Here is a 15,857-nt window from a genome sequence, read left to right as displayed (position 1 = left end):
ACTCTCTCGTTAGGGGTCAGGGGTCGCTCATTTAGGACGGGCCGTTCCGTAATGCCGAGCTCCTTGTCTGCTTGTAGGATAGGAGGCGTCTGGTGGAGCGCGAAGTGGGGGCTACAGCCGAGTGCTCTAGTATGTGACCTGTTGTGGTGTTTCACTGCTGCCTCTAGAGCACACTTCCATCCGCCACGATGTTGAGGGTAGGCGGCTATGTAGTTCTTAATATCCCTGATGGCTCTCTCCGCTAGCCCGTTTGCTGCCGGGTGGTATGGGGTCGTAGTCCGCAGGGTAATGCCTTTCTGCAACGCCCATGTCTTTAGTTTCCTGCTCCGGAACGCTGGCCCGTTATCTGAAATAACGACTTCAGTATCCTTGAACATCTCCCTTCCGAGAAGGCTGACGACTGCATTGGCGTCTTCCTTCCCTGGCCTTGCTGCGACCATCCTGGTGCACTGGTCAATTGCCAATAAGAACGCTTGGGTACGGGGGACCCCTTCTGCTTTCTTTTTAACTTCAGCAAAGTCCACATGAACGACACGGAATGGTACCGCCGAATGCTCTGGGATGACCATAACATCAGTCTGCTGTCGGTATTTCGCATGGTTCATCTGGCATGTGTGGCACGACGCAACGTAGCTCCGTATGGTGTTTCTCATATTGTCCCACGCGAACCGATCAGCGATCTTGTGATATGTTCGCCAGAAGCCGTCGTGCCCCCCGGACTCAGGGCTGTCGTGGTACAACTCCAGAATTTTGTGTATCAAGCGGACGAGGAATTTGCCTTTTTCCTTTTCGAATATGAGTTCCTCACAACATTCCCAGAGTTTAGCAGCGTTGACTTCCTTATGCTCCGGGTGACCGTCGTCAGCTGCTGTCTGTATGGTTAAGCGCGACAAGGCATCAGCATCCGTCAACGCTGATGCGCTGCGGTGGGAAACATGGCAATCGAAGTGCTGTATCTTGGAAATCCACCGGGCTATTCTCCCTTTCGGTTCAGATAATTTTAGAAAGTAAGACAGCGCCTGGTTGTCAGTAAAAAGCTCGAATCTTCGGCCCTCCAGGTATGGACCGAAATACTCCAGTGCGTATACTACCGCTAGAGCTTCTATTTCTGTCGTAGTATAGTTCAGTTCTGCTTCCGAGAAGGTGTGGGAGTAGAAGCCCACTACCGATAGTTGGCGACCTCTTGTGTTTTCTGGTCGCCTCTGGTATAGGACTGCTCCTGTACCATAGTGGGATGCGTCGGTCTTAAGCTCGAAGGGTAACGCAAAGTCAGGGAGGGTAAGTATGGGGTCCGAGGATATTTTGTCTACCAGGAACCGATACGCTTCGTCACACTCCTCAGTCCATTGAAATGGGATATTTTTCTTTGTCAGTAGCGTGAGGCATTTTGTCTTCAGGGCATATTCCTTTATGAACGCTCTGAAGTGTCCCGCCAGACTTAGGAAGACGCGGAGTGAGTGAATGTCGCACGGCTTTTGCAGTCGCGATATCCGCGCTACAGATTCCTGTTTCGTGCTTTTAGTTTGGCCATCGAATACGCGTCCTAGGAACGTGACCTTCTGCTGGAAAAATGAGCTCTTCCTGAAGTTGACCTTCATTCCGGCTTCGCTTAGAGCTGCGAGCACCTGGGCCAAGTGCCTGCTATGCTCCACTGGTGTTCGAGAATAAACAATAATGTCGTCGATGTAGGCAGCGCAAAATCTCCCTTTGAATGGTCTGAGGATGTTATCCATGATTTTCTGAAACCCAGCTCCCGAGTTTTTCCAACCGAAGGGAAGCTGGTTATATTCATATACATCAAAGGGTGTTATGAAGGCTGTGTACTGTTTATATTCCTCTAACAGTGGTACCTGCCAGTAGCCCTTCGTCAAGTCTATGCAGGAGAACACGCGGCAACCTCCCGTCTCGTCGATTATTTCGTCGATGCGGGGCATCGGATATGGGAAGAGGTCCGTTTGCTGGTTGATGAGGCGATAGTCCGTACAGAGCCGGAATGTACCATCCTCCTTGGGCGCGATGGTTATAGGTGAGGCGAATGTGTGAGTCCCGGTTTGGGACGGTTGTATGCACTTGTGACTCCGTCGCTCATTGGGGAATTCTACAATACAGTCCTGTGTCAGTGAACAAATGATGAAACTACTAAAATTACAAACCACCAACACAGAACAACCATATAGTTGTTTCAGCATGATTGAACAAAAAAAAAAAAAAAGAAAGGATGGTGGTTTAACAGTTTTTTTATACAATACAAAGCAATTCAATACAAAGGGAGACAGGTTAGTTCGTGCAACTAATACAACTGAGGCACAGGTGTGAGAAAACGGATTAGGTAGAAGACACGGTGACATTAATTGGAGGGGTATTATGTGTATCCTTCTCCATTATCTGGTAAACCGGGCCTCCATATACATTAATACCACCAGGTGCTAAACAGTTAAGTTTAGCAATTATGAATGACTCTCGATTTTTGCGTTAAGAGTCACTCACAAAGCCGGGCTCCAAAACAATAATTTTGAGATACGCATTGAAGTCATGATTGGGGAGATTGAAGTGTGTAGATACAGGGGTGGGACGTTTATGAATTATATCTCCCCCCCCCCCTCGCCTTGTGCCCATAAAATCTTTCTCGCATAGAATTGGAGGATTCGCCGACGTACTGAATTCCACATATATCACAGAAGATCATATAACATATATTAAAAGAATTACAGTTCAAAGATTGCCTTATTTTCAAATTAAACAACAAGAACATCATATATATTGTGATGATGAAGTGGGGAGGTTTTCCACTCTAGGAGTGGAACGCTAGCCCATAGCTAGGGGTCTAATATGAGTGGTGACAATGATGAGTGATGACGATGAGAGATGACGGGAATGATCGAAGTGGCGATGACGATGCTGGACGTGATCGTGATGGTGTGAATGTCCGAGGGCGCTGCTGGGGTCATAATGAGTCCTTTCGGCCTGTCGCCTCAAAGAAGTCAACCACGTTACGTAAGGCGGCCTGGAGTCTGCCGCGGTGTCCCAAGGGCCGAGGATGGTCGACAGGTTGAAGGGGCGGCAGCCAAGGGTGGCAAGCTGTGACTGCAGTGTACGCCTCTCGTTGACATAGGTCCGGCAGCGGAGGAGTATGTGCTCAACGTTGGCAAGTACACCACACTCGTTGCACATAGGGCTAGCCTCACAGCCTAGCTGGTATCGATAGGACGGAGTGAAGGCCACATTCAGACGTAGCCTGTGGATGAGTGACTTCAGAGGACGAGGAACCTTTGCAGGCAGCCGGTATGACAGCGTTGGGTCTACATTTCCCAAAGAGGACGTAGTTGGAGTGTCGTGTTGCCACTGTAGGGTAGACCAGGAATCAGACAAATGCCAGAGGAGGGATCTTGTGTCTCCTCTCGAGAGTATAATGGGCATAGAAGGTCGTTGTTGGTGTGCAGCGGCAGCGTCGGCCTCGTGGTTCCCAGTTATTCCGCAATGCCCTGGAACCCACTGAAAGGCAATGTAGTGGGAGCGATCTTGTAGGGAATTTAAGGGCGCACAGGATGTCTATCAGCACTGAGGCAAGGGAACCGCGGATGCCCATGTTCTTAATGCACAGGAGAGCTGCTTTGGAGTCTGTGTAAATTACACCGTGCCGCGGTTCACAGTCTTCCGCATATGTCAAGAACAGCAAGATAGCATAAAGTTCAGCGGATGTCGATGAGGTACGGTGAGATAGACGACACCCACGTGTAACAGACTCTGATGGAATGGCAAAGCCTGTAGATGAAGTGTCCCTGGTCGACGATCCATCCGTGTATACAGCGGTACTGTTGCGGTATTGAGCCTCGATGAAGTCAAGGGTAAGTTGCCTAAGAATAAAATCAGGATAGTTCTTTTTGTTGTTCTTGATGCCGGGGATGGATACAGTGAGAGGCGGCGATGGCAGTGTCCATGGAGGCACTTTGGGAGCCGTCTGGTCGACTATGAATTTGGGGATATGAGGTCTGAATGATGTCACAGCAGCATGAACCGTCGCGTTCCGTCTGGCGTGAAGCTTGCGAATCAGAGTGTGACGGTTATGATGGGCACGTAGACGCAGATAGTGGCGTGCCGTTTCCCGAATACGGCAATTAAAATTGCCGGCATAGCTATGAACTGATGTGGACGGGAAAATAAATATACAAGTTTGGCATCTCATTCTGCTGCAAGGGCCACGTCCTGGAGATTGTTTCTGTACATTCGGACAAACAAGCAAGTTAAGTGTGTTACACTGACGCCGAAATGTCACAGACGGTGCGTGAGGGAACACATCTTTTAATTTACTATCTGTGTGTAAGATATTAATATGGCGAGCTAGAACTGATTTGCAGTTGCTAAGGGCTTTGGAATACTGAGTAGCAAAAATTATGGTGGAACACTCAGGCTTTGCGGCTGGTCCAAGAAGGGAATTTCTGTTTCTCTGTTTAGCCCTTTCAAGAGCGTCGGAAATTAGCGACTGTGGGTAGCCCCGTTTCAAAAAATCGGTGGACATCTCGCGAGCGTGTCTGGAGAAATCATCATGATCAGAACAGATTCGTTTTAGTCGCAACAACTGGCCATAAGGAATGTTTTTCTTTTGTGCGTGGGGATGGTAGCTGTTGAAATGTAGGTATTGCCGCCTATCTGTGGGTTTCTTATAGTTCTCTTATATTCAATAGTTTACCAGCTTTCAGGGACACCGTAACATCAAAGAAATTAACGGATTGGTACGAAAATTGACACGGAAATTTAATAGAGTTGTGTAGAAAATTAAAGTGGTTAAAAAACTGTTTCAAGGGGGGGGGAGGAATATAGGTTTATTGCAAAGAGAAAAAAAAACAAAGAAAGAGGGGAAAAGTTAGCCTGGCTCCAAAAGCAGACTTGCTATTCCCGCGTAAAAAAAGAGAGAAAGAAAAGAGGCGCAGTCACAGGCTCAGCGCGAGGCCTGTGTCAGTCAGTTCGGATGGGTGAGGCTGAGGCTGGATGAGCTCAGTTCCTGCTCTAATCCGCCAGGAGAATGGGGGCGATGAGGTTTTCAAGGCCTAGGATCGATTGAACTTCTGTGAGAACGGTGCAATCAGGGCACGCAGTAACTATTGCCTTAAGTGCCGCGAACAGCAGTTTTAATATGTCCGATGCGACGTCCTCGCCGCGTGTTCGGTCTAGGACGGCACGGGATGTGGGGGACAGGGATTGGGTGTTGCGTGGCATGGCAGGTGCAGGATGCTTAGCCGCTGTGCGCTTTGAAGCGGCCGCTCGAGGATAGCGCCGCGAGAGCGGAGGGTAGTCGCTGTCCGCCCACGAGGGATGCTTCTCAGGGGCAGGGCTGTTGGTAGGCGGATGGCGCGAACCCGTTATACTTGGCGGGGTAGACGCGCGCTTCTGTTTTGACTTCCTCTTGCGTTCAGCCTTCCTGACTGCTACCAGAGCTTCTTTGTAGCAGCTCGTAGAGCGGGAGCGCACCCGGGCTACGCGTCTTTGTTCCCTGAGTTTCGGACAGTCTGCCGACGTGGCAACATGACTCCCCTTGCAGTTAATGCAGAGCGGTTCTCCATTGGGGCACTCGGCGTTGTCGTGAGACGTCCGGCACGTTGTGCACGTCCTCTTTCGGGTCCAGCACGCAGCCACATGGCCATATCTCAGGCAATTGTTGCACTGTACTGCATGGGGTAGGTAGCTTTGGACCTGCATCGTGAGGAGGTGAAGGCTGATTTGGTTTGGCGGCTTCGAACCAGGGAAAGTAAGCCGCACAGCTCCCCCCATCCTTTCTGATTCGTCGAGCCGCGAGGACCGGAGGTTCAGTTTTGATGGCGCCCAGTAGTTGTTCGTCCGTAAGCAAGGGGTCGGTCCCTAGGAGCACACCGTAGCGCGAGTTCGAGGGCCGTGGTTCATAAGCGCGCACGGGGACGGAGCAGATTCGCCCCAGTTGTAGGAGTGATGGCTTTGCGGACGGTGAAACAGCGTGCACTGCGATTATGTTCTTCGAGTAATTGGGCGGATCTCTCTTATTCGCCCTGGAAGCTCGGAGGTGACGAACGCGGATATCTTGAGGTGGTTAAGACGAGCGAGGTTGGAGTTGCGGTCAGTAGTAGCAAATAGTACTGTTGCACCCTCTAGAGCGGAAGCTCGTGCAGTGTTGCGGCAGGCAGCTTTGCGGGGACGCTTTGTGACCTCCTGGAAGGGCGGCTCATCGTTCGAAGATGGGAGACCGGGACTGTTGCACGAAGGAGGAAGACTTCTCTTCCCAAGGAGCACGGTTCCGCAGCTTGCCGATGAGTCGCTATCAACATTACTTCCCTCTTCTGTGGAGGAGTTGTAGTTGGGGTTCTCAACCCCCTCCATGCTCGGAAGGGGGAACCGCGTCGCGAATCCCAGTTCGCAGGATTCAGCAAGGCGCTGGTGGAGGTGATATCGGAGGTCATAACGGCTGAAAATTTTCAGCGTGTACCAGCGGAACAGAAGCGGAGCAGAAGACCTGTTTCAAGGATGTTTCATCACCAGACCAAATAACGAATATGTCGTCGATATATCTGTAATAGGCCGACGTACACTGTACGATTATTTGTGTCTTCACCTGATGAAGTGCAGGTCTTGCACGAAAGCTTGTGTATATTAAAATTTTATCTCAAAGAGTGCTTCATTCCCTGGACTTATTGTGTTCCCGCTACTACCAGACTGGACTGTGTATTTTTTTTTCCTTCATGGCCCAAGTGTCCGCAGACCAGGAGGACGTGATGGAGGTCACCGCGTATACCCCACGTGGAACAGAGACTGGATGTGCCGACACCGATGAGATGTTTGAAAGCTGGTGTAAAAGCATGATCGTTTTTAACGCATGATCTTTTTGTAACAGTATGATCGCGAGCGCGCCCTCATGTAAACTGCTCTTCAACGCGTCGATCAACGCTAGTTCGACTTGGCCAAAATTCGGGCCGTAGTCGACTCCTCACATCAAATGCAAGGCCTACAAGTTGTTGCTGAGTTCCTCTAAACTAACGGATGGACGCTAATAGGACATCTTTTCATAATCATCACTTTCTCATCCATTGGACAAGAGCAATGGGTAGTGCTCTGCCATAACGGCGGCGAATGACCCACTACATCATCATCCCATTTACGTGCTTGTGTCCTCTGTGTCCTGATCAATGATATGGAGCAAAAAAGGTGTAGCCATACGAATGCTTATGAGAGAAAGGTAAAGAAAAATGATGTTTCCTTTATAAGCAAGTTTCCCTGTTTTCCCTGGAGCTTTCGCACAATTAATGCACACCGCTTGGTCATGCTGAGCAGATTTCTCCGTAGTATTGTGAAAATGGTTTATTGTACCATCGTCGATGGGCTTGTCGTTTTTCAGATATTCTCTTCTTCACTTGATTGACACTGGTACTTCCTGATTCGTCAGTTTGTGTCCTATAATTATTGTGCTCCGCACTAGTGCACTTCACTGGCTACGACACCGCCGCTGCGCAAAGCCCGGTGCCGGCTGTGCTGTCTGGGGTTTTTCCTGGGTTTTCCTCAGACGCTTTAAGACATATGTCGGCACAGTTCCCTTAGAAGTCGGCCCAGGACGCACATTCCCCCAGGGCGTCAGTCGTGACGTTGCCCACATACGTGAGGCCGACAACGGCAAGCCCTATCGTCATCACCACCACCACCACCACCACCGCTCCGCACTAGTGCCATGGTTTTTAAATCAATGCAAATATGTTTTCGTTTCGATGTGTAGTATAGTAATCCTTACAACAACACATTCAACAATTCGTGGCACGGATAATTCTGGTATTCATTCGCAACCGGTATTCAGTGTCTTATTTGATATGCCACCTGTATTGACAACCTTTTAAGTATCGAGGTCCCCAGAAACATTTCCCATGTCGTGGTAGGAACTCCAGTTGCAATATTGGGTCTGAATGAGGGGATGCAAATATTTAGCCCATCTAGGGAAGGGCTTCATTTGTAAAATTGGGCCAATGTTGCCACATTTGGTCAGTCAAGAACCAGTATTGGCCGCCTGATGCACCACAAGGTGCACGCAGGGCAAATATTGGATAGATGGGATGCCAGTACTAGACTAACTGGTACAGTATGTGAAATACAGTGGTCATATCTGAGCCGAAAACAGGCGTACCGATACTCGACCTCTCTTGGATCAGTTCGCAGTTGCACTATTGTGCCAATAGTGGCATCCCATCTAACCAATACATGCCCGCTCTGGGACCTACATCGATCGACTTCCATGGAATATTCTTTGGCCGGCGGCTGTATGTAGGCCAGATTGCTCATGCAATGTTATTTTGCCCATGGCTTCATATGCACCACGCATTGCCCATTTTCGTCCACTATTGTTCGGTTGCGGGCACGATGTAGACCTTATTTCCCAATTTCATGGGATGTTGTTTGGTAAACGGCTATATGCAAGCTATATTACCAGCTTTCAAGAAATACTCTTTGACCGAAAGGCTATACGTAAACCAGATTGCCCAGTTTCAGTGAACATTGTTTGGTCGCCGGCTGTATTCGGACCGTATTGCCCGCTTCGATCAAATATTGTTAGGTCCTCGGCTAGATGGCAACCCTATTCCCAATGACCAGTCAATATTGACCGGTTGTTGGTAATCTTGGACCATCACTTGGAAAAGTGATGGTAGACATGGTCTACTATAGGGCAGGTGGTTCCAGTGTCCCGACAATAATGGACCAAGTTAGTGTGCTGCATGGGAAATATCTTGATTATTTTGAAGAGTGTAGTGTCCTTCTTATTTTTAGGTGCAAAGGTTCTACTGCTGGGTTTTTCTCCTTCATCAGATTGGCATTGCAACTGGCGCAAATCTCTGCGCCATTTGCATATAATCGGTATTAATAAATATACTTTCACTTGTACATTTTGTGTATGTATATTTTTGCATGTGCACGTTGGCGCGTAGTGTACATTGCGCGTCAGATAATGACCCGATGGATTATCGCACAGCTGGCTGGGGTGAGGGACCTGGTTCGCCGATTGCAGGGGTTGCCGATCCAGCTATCCGACCCCGTAATACTGCTATTATAATTCACAGTGTGCATCCTGCCTCATTGAGCGACGTTACAGTGTTTGCAGAATGACAAAAAAAAACTATAAGTAGTAAAAACTTTATTCTGGATACTAAAAACATACAAGTGTGTGCTATGTGAATACTCCAGCAAACATGCAGGCAGAGCCGTAGCGACGGGAATGCGAGAGGGGCAGCCGCCCCGGGCGCCGAAAGACAAGCCCTGACAGGTTTGTTGGACAGAATAAAGTAGTAATGAAGAAAATTTGAACTTACGGACATGACAATGTAAATGGGCATTTCCTCTTCCTTGTTTAGAGGGCTTCTAACGGCAGTTAGGGAGGGGGGGGGGGCGCTTCAGATTAGCCCCGCCCCGGACGCAAACTCCCCTCGTGACGGCTCTGCATGCAGGTTGCGCTTAGTAGGTCAAGAACTCAAGTGCACACCTGGATGAAGCGTTGGAGGGAATGGCGCTCCCGCGCATCCGATGAATGTTACACGGCAAGGCAGTAGCTCAACATGGTAAAATGAAGACCCTCACACCCCCCTGGAACACCATAAGTTGTAGGGAGATGGTGTTTCTCCACATAAGTCCTGATCGGCGATGATAAAGGGCCGGATCTACTGGTGAGCTTCTGTCCGAGACGTCGTCGCTAGAACTGAAGCTTGCGCAATGGTGCTTGATACTAATGTTGACCACGCGTAGCCACATCATCCTCCCCCCCCCCCCTTCCCGAACGCGGAGCAGCGCTTGCGATTGAGGTTCGTGTCTTTACCATGAAGGGCAGTATGAGGACGACACATGGACAAGGGACGACTGGGTACACTGCTTCGACCTGCAATGGATGAAGCAGAAGCATAATGGGGCGGACAAGTGTTCCGCGAGGCGGGCGGGTTCCAATGAATAGCTGCGTGCGCAATGAATGGCTAAGCGCGACCTCTATAGCAGCGTGGGTGCTTTGGATAATTACAAATGTCGTTCACATGCGGCGGTGCTGCGTTAGGTGAGTTCGCGCACACGGGGTTTTCGTTGGCCTGTTGGCAAGGGTGCAAAGATACTTATATTCTGGTTGTCACACGAGCAAGACGGTTCTTTCTGCGTCCCCAGTGTGGCAGGGTGGACTCCAGGGATAGAGGGCAACCGTACCGTAACCGTTAAGTGATGGTGAGCTCTAAAAATTGTCGTCAAGTAACTGCCGGTGGGACCATCGTAAAGCAGTTGGAGGTCAGGAACGGAGCTCACTGTACGTCTGTCGGAGTCCCCAGCGGGACAGCGGTCCAGGTGCCCCTCGTGTGAAGGTTAGTTGTTGCCTGCTCACTTGCTGAAGGTGAGGACCGATGGGGGAAGCCAGGTGGGAAGGTAGTGTGGGCTGGATGTCTGGACAGCTGGCATAAGAGATGAAAGTGTTGTGGTTGACAGCGCCGTACGGCGACCATTACTAGGGCGCGTAGCTCTGGGGTATACCGCTTGTTGGTGCACGAGGAGAACCGTCTCCAATTGCGTGAGGCAGCGTGACGCTATGGAGGTGACCGCGGCTCGTTGTAGGTTGTGCGGGACGGGAGCGGCGCCGTAAAACATTATGGGCCGTTGAATGGACATGCAGCGGCGCCGCGTACCGTTACTTCGGGGGTACAAGGCACTGTACCTCCTGAGGTGGCTTTCGGAATGGTCCTTGTGTGGTCTTAAGTTGATGTAAAATTTGGGAAGGTAAATGGCCGAATTGCCGGACTGATCTGTTCGCTAAGCGGGTACTCAAATATGACCCTCTCTTCTCAGCAATAGTGAGGCCATTGCCAACTTTCCACAGGCTCAATACATCCTGCAGCTCTGACGTTTCCTCGGGCTTGTAAATTTTGATCACCGTTGTGTACTTACTGTGCCGACATTCTAAGATCCCTCGAGACTCCTCCTCAGAAGATCCGGGAGCTGAGTTCGCTTTCAAGAAAATCAAGCCCGACCCCCCAAGCCAAACGTTGATTTACCATCCGAAGCAATGCGCACCTACCATTCTCGTCGTCTACGCTTTCAGTTCTGTCCACTGTCTCCTCTTATGGCCAGTTCTGTTCGCTGTCAGTGCCGTGCTACAGCAGGAGTTCGACGACTCCTGGCTGCCCATGGTCTTTTTTTCGAAAGCTCTCAATCCAACCGAACAAGAATGTAGCGCAGACAACCCTTCGCCTCCTGCCTTGCCGTTCGACACATCCGGCACTTCCTTGAAGGTCGGAATTTCACCATGTTGCGGATCACAAGCCGCTTGCTTTCGCCTTTTGCTTTGCGGGCAGCTCGGATTTCTCACGGGAGATTAGACATCTGCCTTACATCGTCCAATTCTCCACTGATATCCAGTGTCTCAAGGACTCCTAGAACGGCCCTGCTGACGCACTGAGCCGCATCTCGCCCTTGTCAGCAGTCTCTCGGACCATTCCTCCAAACACACCAGCCTCACGACTACCCTACCAGCGCCACTACTACCTACTACTTCCCACGACGCCATTATGCGCCACTGCTACCGCGCACCACGGTGCAAGCCAGTGAGTTCTATCGGCAACGTCCTGGAGTGACGCAATGCGTTCAGAAGCTCCCCAGCACATCCCGCCCTCCAGGACATCCCATTATCGCCGATCAGGACTCATGTAGAGGAGCACCATCTCCTCAACATTTGATGACCCGGACCTTGAACAGCACAGTCCGATTCAACTCTTCACCACCTCATATTTTGCAAGACCACCAACGAACCAGCCTAGAAGGCATCGTCTAAGACCATGATGGGAATTGATGTTCAGAGGCTGGAACACATAGAGGGGACAAACTACAGCTTCAAGTGCCTAAGAATGAGGCTTTGTAATATTTAATTGTCCCCACTATGTGTTCTTGTTAACTTAACTATCATGTTCAACAGATGCCGCTTGCGTCGATCCCGTCGTATGAATGTGTGTATGGATGACAAAAATGTAAGAGTCAAAGGGAGATGAGTGAGAGAGTGGCAGAGCGATGTATGGCGAGCTGTCAGCCGGGGTACAGATCCGTACCAAGAAATGAGCTCGTTGGCCAGTACTTGCCAAGCACGGCTAGGTTGGCAGGCAAAGCTCTTGCCAAGCTTGGTACAATCTCGGTATGTCTTGGGGAGAGGGTAACGCGGGATGGGGTAGAAATGAACAAGTTCGACTTTCGGTGGACCATGTCTCAAACCAAAAGCAGTAAGAAACAGAGACGTTCTCTTCATGGTGAGTTCATATGACAAGCAATTCATCATTTCAGTGTTGTTTCTGCACGCATCGAATTAAAACTAGACCCCTCACCCTTCATTTTGACTAACAGGCGAACAGGACTCTCGAATTCGTGGAAGGCCGCGAGACAACGTATGTATGGCATCTGTTCTTCCTGAGGAAAGAAATGCAATTGCTTTTCTTTGTGAGCTGTTTGGTTTGTGAGCTTGCGAGCTTTTATGATTATCCCTTTCTATTTTATTTTGTTTATTTTTTTGCACTTTGAGCGCCGTACTCACTGTCCGTTGTGGGAAATACGAGCAACAAACAAGGAATGAAAACCATTAGCTTAGGCCGTGAGACCATGGAGTATAAATATGAGCGACGCCGAAGGGATGCTTTGGTCTCTACCTTGGCACAAGCTTGGCACAATGCAGGCTGGTCAGTGCTTGGTAAGTCATTGGCCATGGTACAGATCCGTATCAAGAAACAATCTTGTCGGTCGATGATGTACCAAGCAAGGCCAGATAGGCCATCCTGACTATTGCCAAAGTTGGCACAGCCTTTGTTTGTTGCATGGGCCACGATGCCCCACTACCTCCGTGCGCCGTGGCGCAAGCAAGTCAGATCGATCGGCAACGTCCTGGAGTGAAGCCACCTGATGTGGTGCTCCCCAGCACATCCTCTCCGGGGCGTTCTGTCATCGACGATCAGGACTTAAGTAGGCGAACGCCACCTCCTCTCATAGGTCGGCGAATTCATTTATGATGGCCTTCACCGACTTCACTCACCATCACCTCATAGAGAATGATGTGATGTGAAGTTGAAGTTGAATGAACGGCATGATGTGAAGTGAAGTTGAAGTTGAATGAAGGGCTATGATGGGTTTTGAAGTTGAAGTCTGTGTGATGGGATTTGAAGTTGAATTCCGCGTGATGGGTTTTGAAGTTGAAGTCAGCGTGTGTGGGTTTGGAAGTCGAAGTCCGTGTGTTGGGTTTGGAAGTTAGCGCGATGGTTTTGAAGGGGAGGTCTGTGTGATGGATTTTGAAGATGACGGATAGGTTTCGGAGTCCTCATAATAGGTTTTGAAGCCGACAATGTTCAGTCGACGCCTGGCGTTCACGTGCCGTGATTGTTACTTGTGCGAACGCGTGCGGGGTGAATGACAAATGTGTATTGGAGTGCACCGAGCGAACATAAACGCTTGGCGTTTCGTGTCTGGTGTGGGCGCATGGGCCTGACACCGCAGATGCCTGGCGGACTTCCTCCCCCCCCCCCTCGTTGCCTATCGGTGGACGCAGCGAGGGAAAGTGTTTGGAACGCGTTACTCTCTCGCGTAGTGGGGCGCGAAGGGCAATGTAGCAGGAGGAAACTGTATGTTGCAAATGTAAGCGGTAGATTAGGTCGAGAGGCGATTTGGCGTTCTGCGGTTGCGCCTAGTGTGAGCGCTGAGAACAGCATACCCCTCCTTCGCTTACGCTTTTGCCGCCACTACCAGGAAATCCACGCTAACAGAGCGAGGAAGACGCCAACGTCGTAATCCTCCAGCAGCGGGCAGCCAGGCACACCAACGTAGGCCTTCGTTGGTATTCAACTTCAAAACCCCATCTCCGACTTCAACTTCAAAATCCATCACCAACTCCAGAACCCATCATAGGAAATCAACTTCAAAGCCCCATCACAAACTTCAACTTCAAAATCCATCACTGACTTAAAAACCCATCATATAGGAATTCAACTTCAAAACCGCGATGGGATCTGAAGTTGAATTCTAATGATGGGCTCTGAGGTCGGCGATGGTTTCTGAAGTTGAATTCTGATGATGGGCTCTGAAGTCGGCGATGGTCTCTCATGTTGAAGTCGATGATCGGTTCTGAAGTTCAATGACGTGATGTGATGTTATGGATTATGAAGTTGAAGTTGAATGATGGGTTATGATGTGATGAATTCTGAAGTTGAAGTTGAATAATGGGTTATGATGTGATGAATTCTAAAATTGAAGTTAAATGATGGGTTACGACGTGATGAATTCTGAAGTTGAAGTTGAGTGATGGGCTTTGCAAAAAACTGACCATGATGTGATGTTGAAAGAATTCTTAGGAAAATGCCGACCTATGCAGGCTCCTCTACATGTTTGAAGGAGCCGTTATGCGCGTAGCCGCGCAATTACCTAATTTTGCTGTTAATTGCCTTTCACTGTGTATCTGTTGAAAGCTCACATGAGGAACACTTCGGAAGAACGACATTCGCTTTCGTATTCCACAACAGAGACCGTGCAGCAAAGTTTCGGAGGGGAGAAAGAAGGCGCTAAGCGGTCATGTAGCTTCCGCAAACGAACGCTCACAAACATGCAGTGACCGTGTTTTGTTCGCAAGAATCGTCCACATTTCGTTTGCTTCGCTTTTTTTCTTCTGAATGGCAGTGAAGTTGGCAGTGTTAAAAAGGCGATGAGGGAGCGACAGGAGAATTAAAGTTGAAGCACTTTGGCGCTGTCGCCACAGTGTTCGACGCTACACCCGGAGAAGCGCACGTCCCCTATAGGGATTACGGGCCTTTGTAAATCGCAGGGAGTCAGCATTCCTTTCCCACCCTGTGGTGGTGATGGTGCTCGTGAAAAGGCTCGACGTTGTCCGTCTTACAGAGGTCGGCAACGTCATGACTGACGCCCTGGGGAAATGTGCGTTCGGAGGTAGTGCAAAGCGCGACAACAGGACCAATAAGCTCTATTATCCAATTGCGGTGTAAGCTGTGTTTATAAGTCCAAGTTTTTCATTCCAACTCTTCTGTACGTGTATATATTGACATTGATTTCTAATGTCCTAGTTCGTGAGCAAGGTATGCTGAGCCTTTCTGTTAAAAGGCCACGCGTAACAGACATCTTAGAAAGGCACCCTTCTTCATTATTGGGGTAGATTGTTGACGCCTTGTGATATTGTAAATAAATGTACATAATTATTCATCCTTTTACTTTGGCTGTGCGTCTGTTTTGCATGATGTCGGTACAACCCAGGATTTGGTGTCCCGATTCGCTGTCATGGCTAGGCCCACCCCCAGAAAGAACTTAATTCGAGCGGTGAAAAGTTTCAGCGTGAACTTGCCTACTACACTCCCAGTGACGAGAGTGAAAATTATTTCGTTAATGGCATTAAAACGTTTACATACCGAATATTTTGGGCCAATGGCTCGTCCGTGTCAGCAATCAAGAGCTTATCCTCCCAGTCAGGACTGTAGGTATAGATAAGTGGTCCTTGCTCTCCTCTGTAAATACCGCTCCCAAGAGACCCCGATGAAGGTCTCTGGATTCCAGACACCAAAAGAGTCACGTTGTGACGAATAGCCCAGGTTTCCTGCATAGCACACGAATGTCAGAGGATCGGAAACTGCATTTGAGAACTTCTTGCACCCATGAAAATAGTGTTACAGCTTCTATATGAGCGGGCGGGGACGGCTTTTCAAGTTCTACCGCTCCAATTAGTCAAAAAGAAGGAAATAGAAAAGAAACGAAAGAAGGAGATAGAACGGCCCGTTTCCCATGGCGCCTGTGGACGATGCGAATAACGTGATTAAAGGAAACTACAACTTCGTCCGCCGTGATGTTTATTTCGTGACCTCTGAATT

The 15,857-nt window shown here is 49.4% G+C and overlaps 1 protein-coding gene across 1 annotated transcript in view; it reads right to left on the bottom strand.

Moving 5' to 3' along the window:
- Positions 1-15,857, bottom strand: part of LOC135378521 (pantetheinase-like) — a 56,865-nt gene that overhangs the window by 31,179 nt on the left and 9,829 nt on the right. The window contains exon 4 of the mRNA XM_064611573.1: positions 15,402-15,586. Coding sequence (XP_064467643.1) covers positions 15,402-15,586 — 185 coding nt within the window. The remainder of the gene's footprint in view (positions 1-15,401; positions 15,587-15,857) is intronic.

Source organism: Ornithodoros turicata, chromosome 1 (assembly GCF_037126465.1).
Source record: "Ornithodoros turicata isolate Travis chromosome 1, ASM3712646v1, whole genome shotgun sequence".
In the NCBI taxonomy this organism is placed as follows: Eukaryota; Metazoa; Arthropoda; class Arachnida; order Ixodida; family Argasidae; genus Ornithodoros; species Ornithodoros turicata.
Note: the sequence above shows the minus strand (reverse complement) of the source record. Positions and strands in the feature narration are given on the sequence as shown.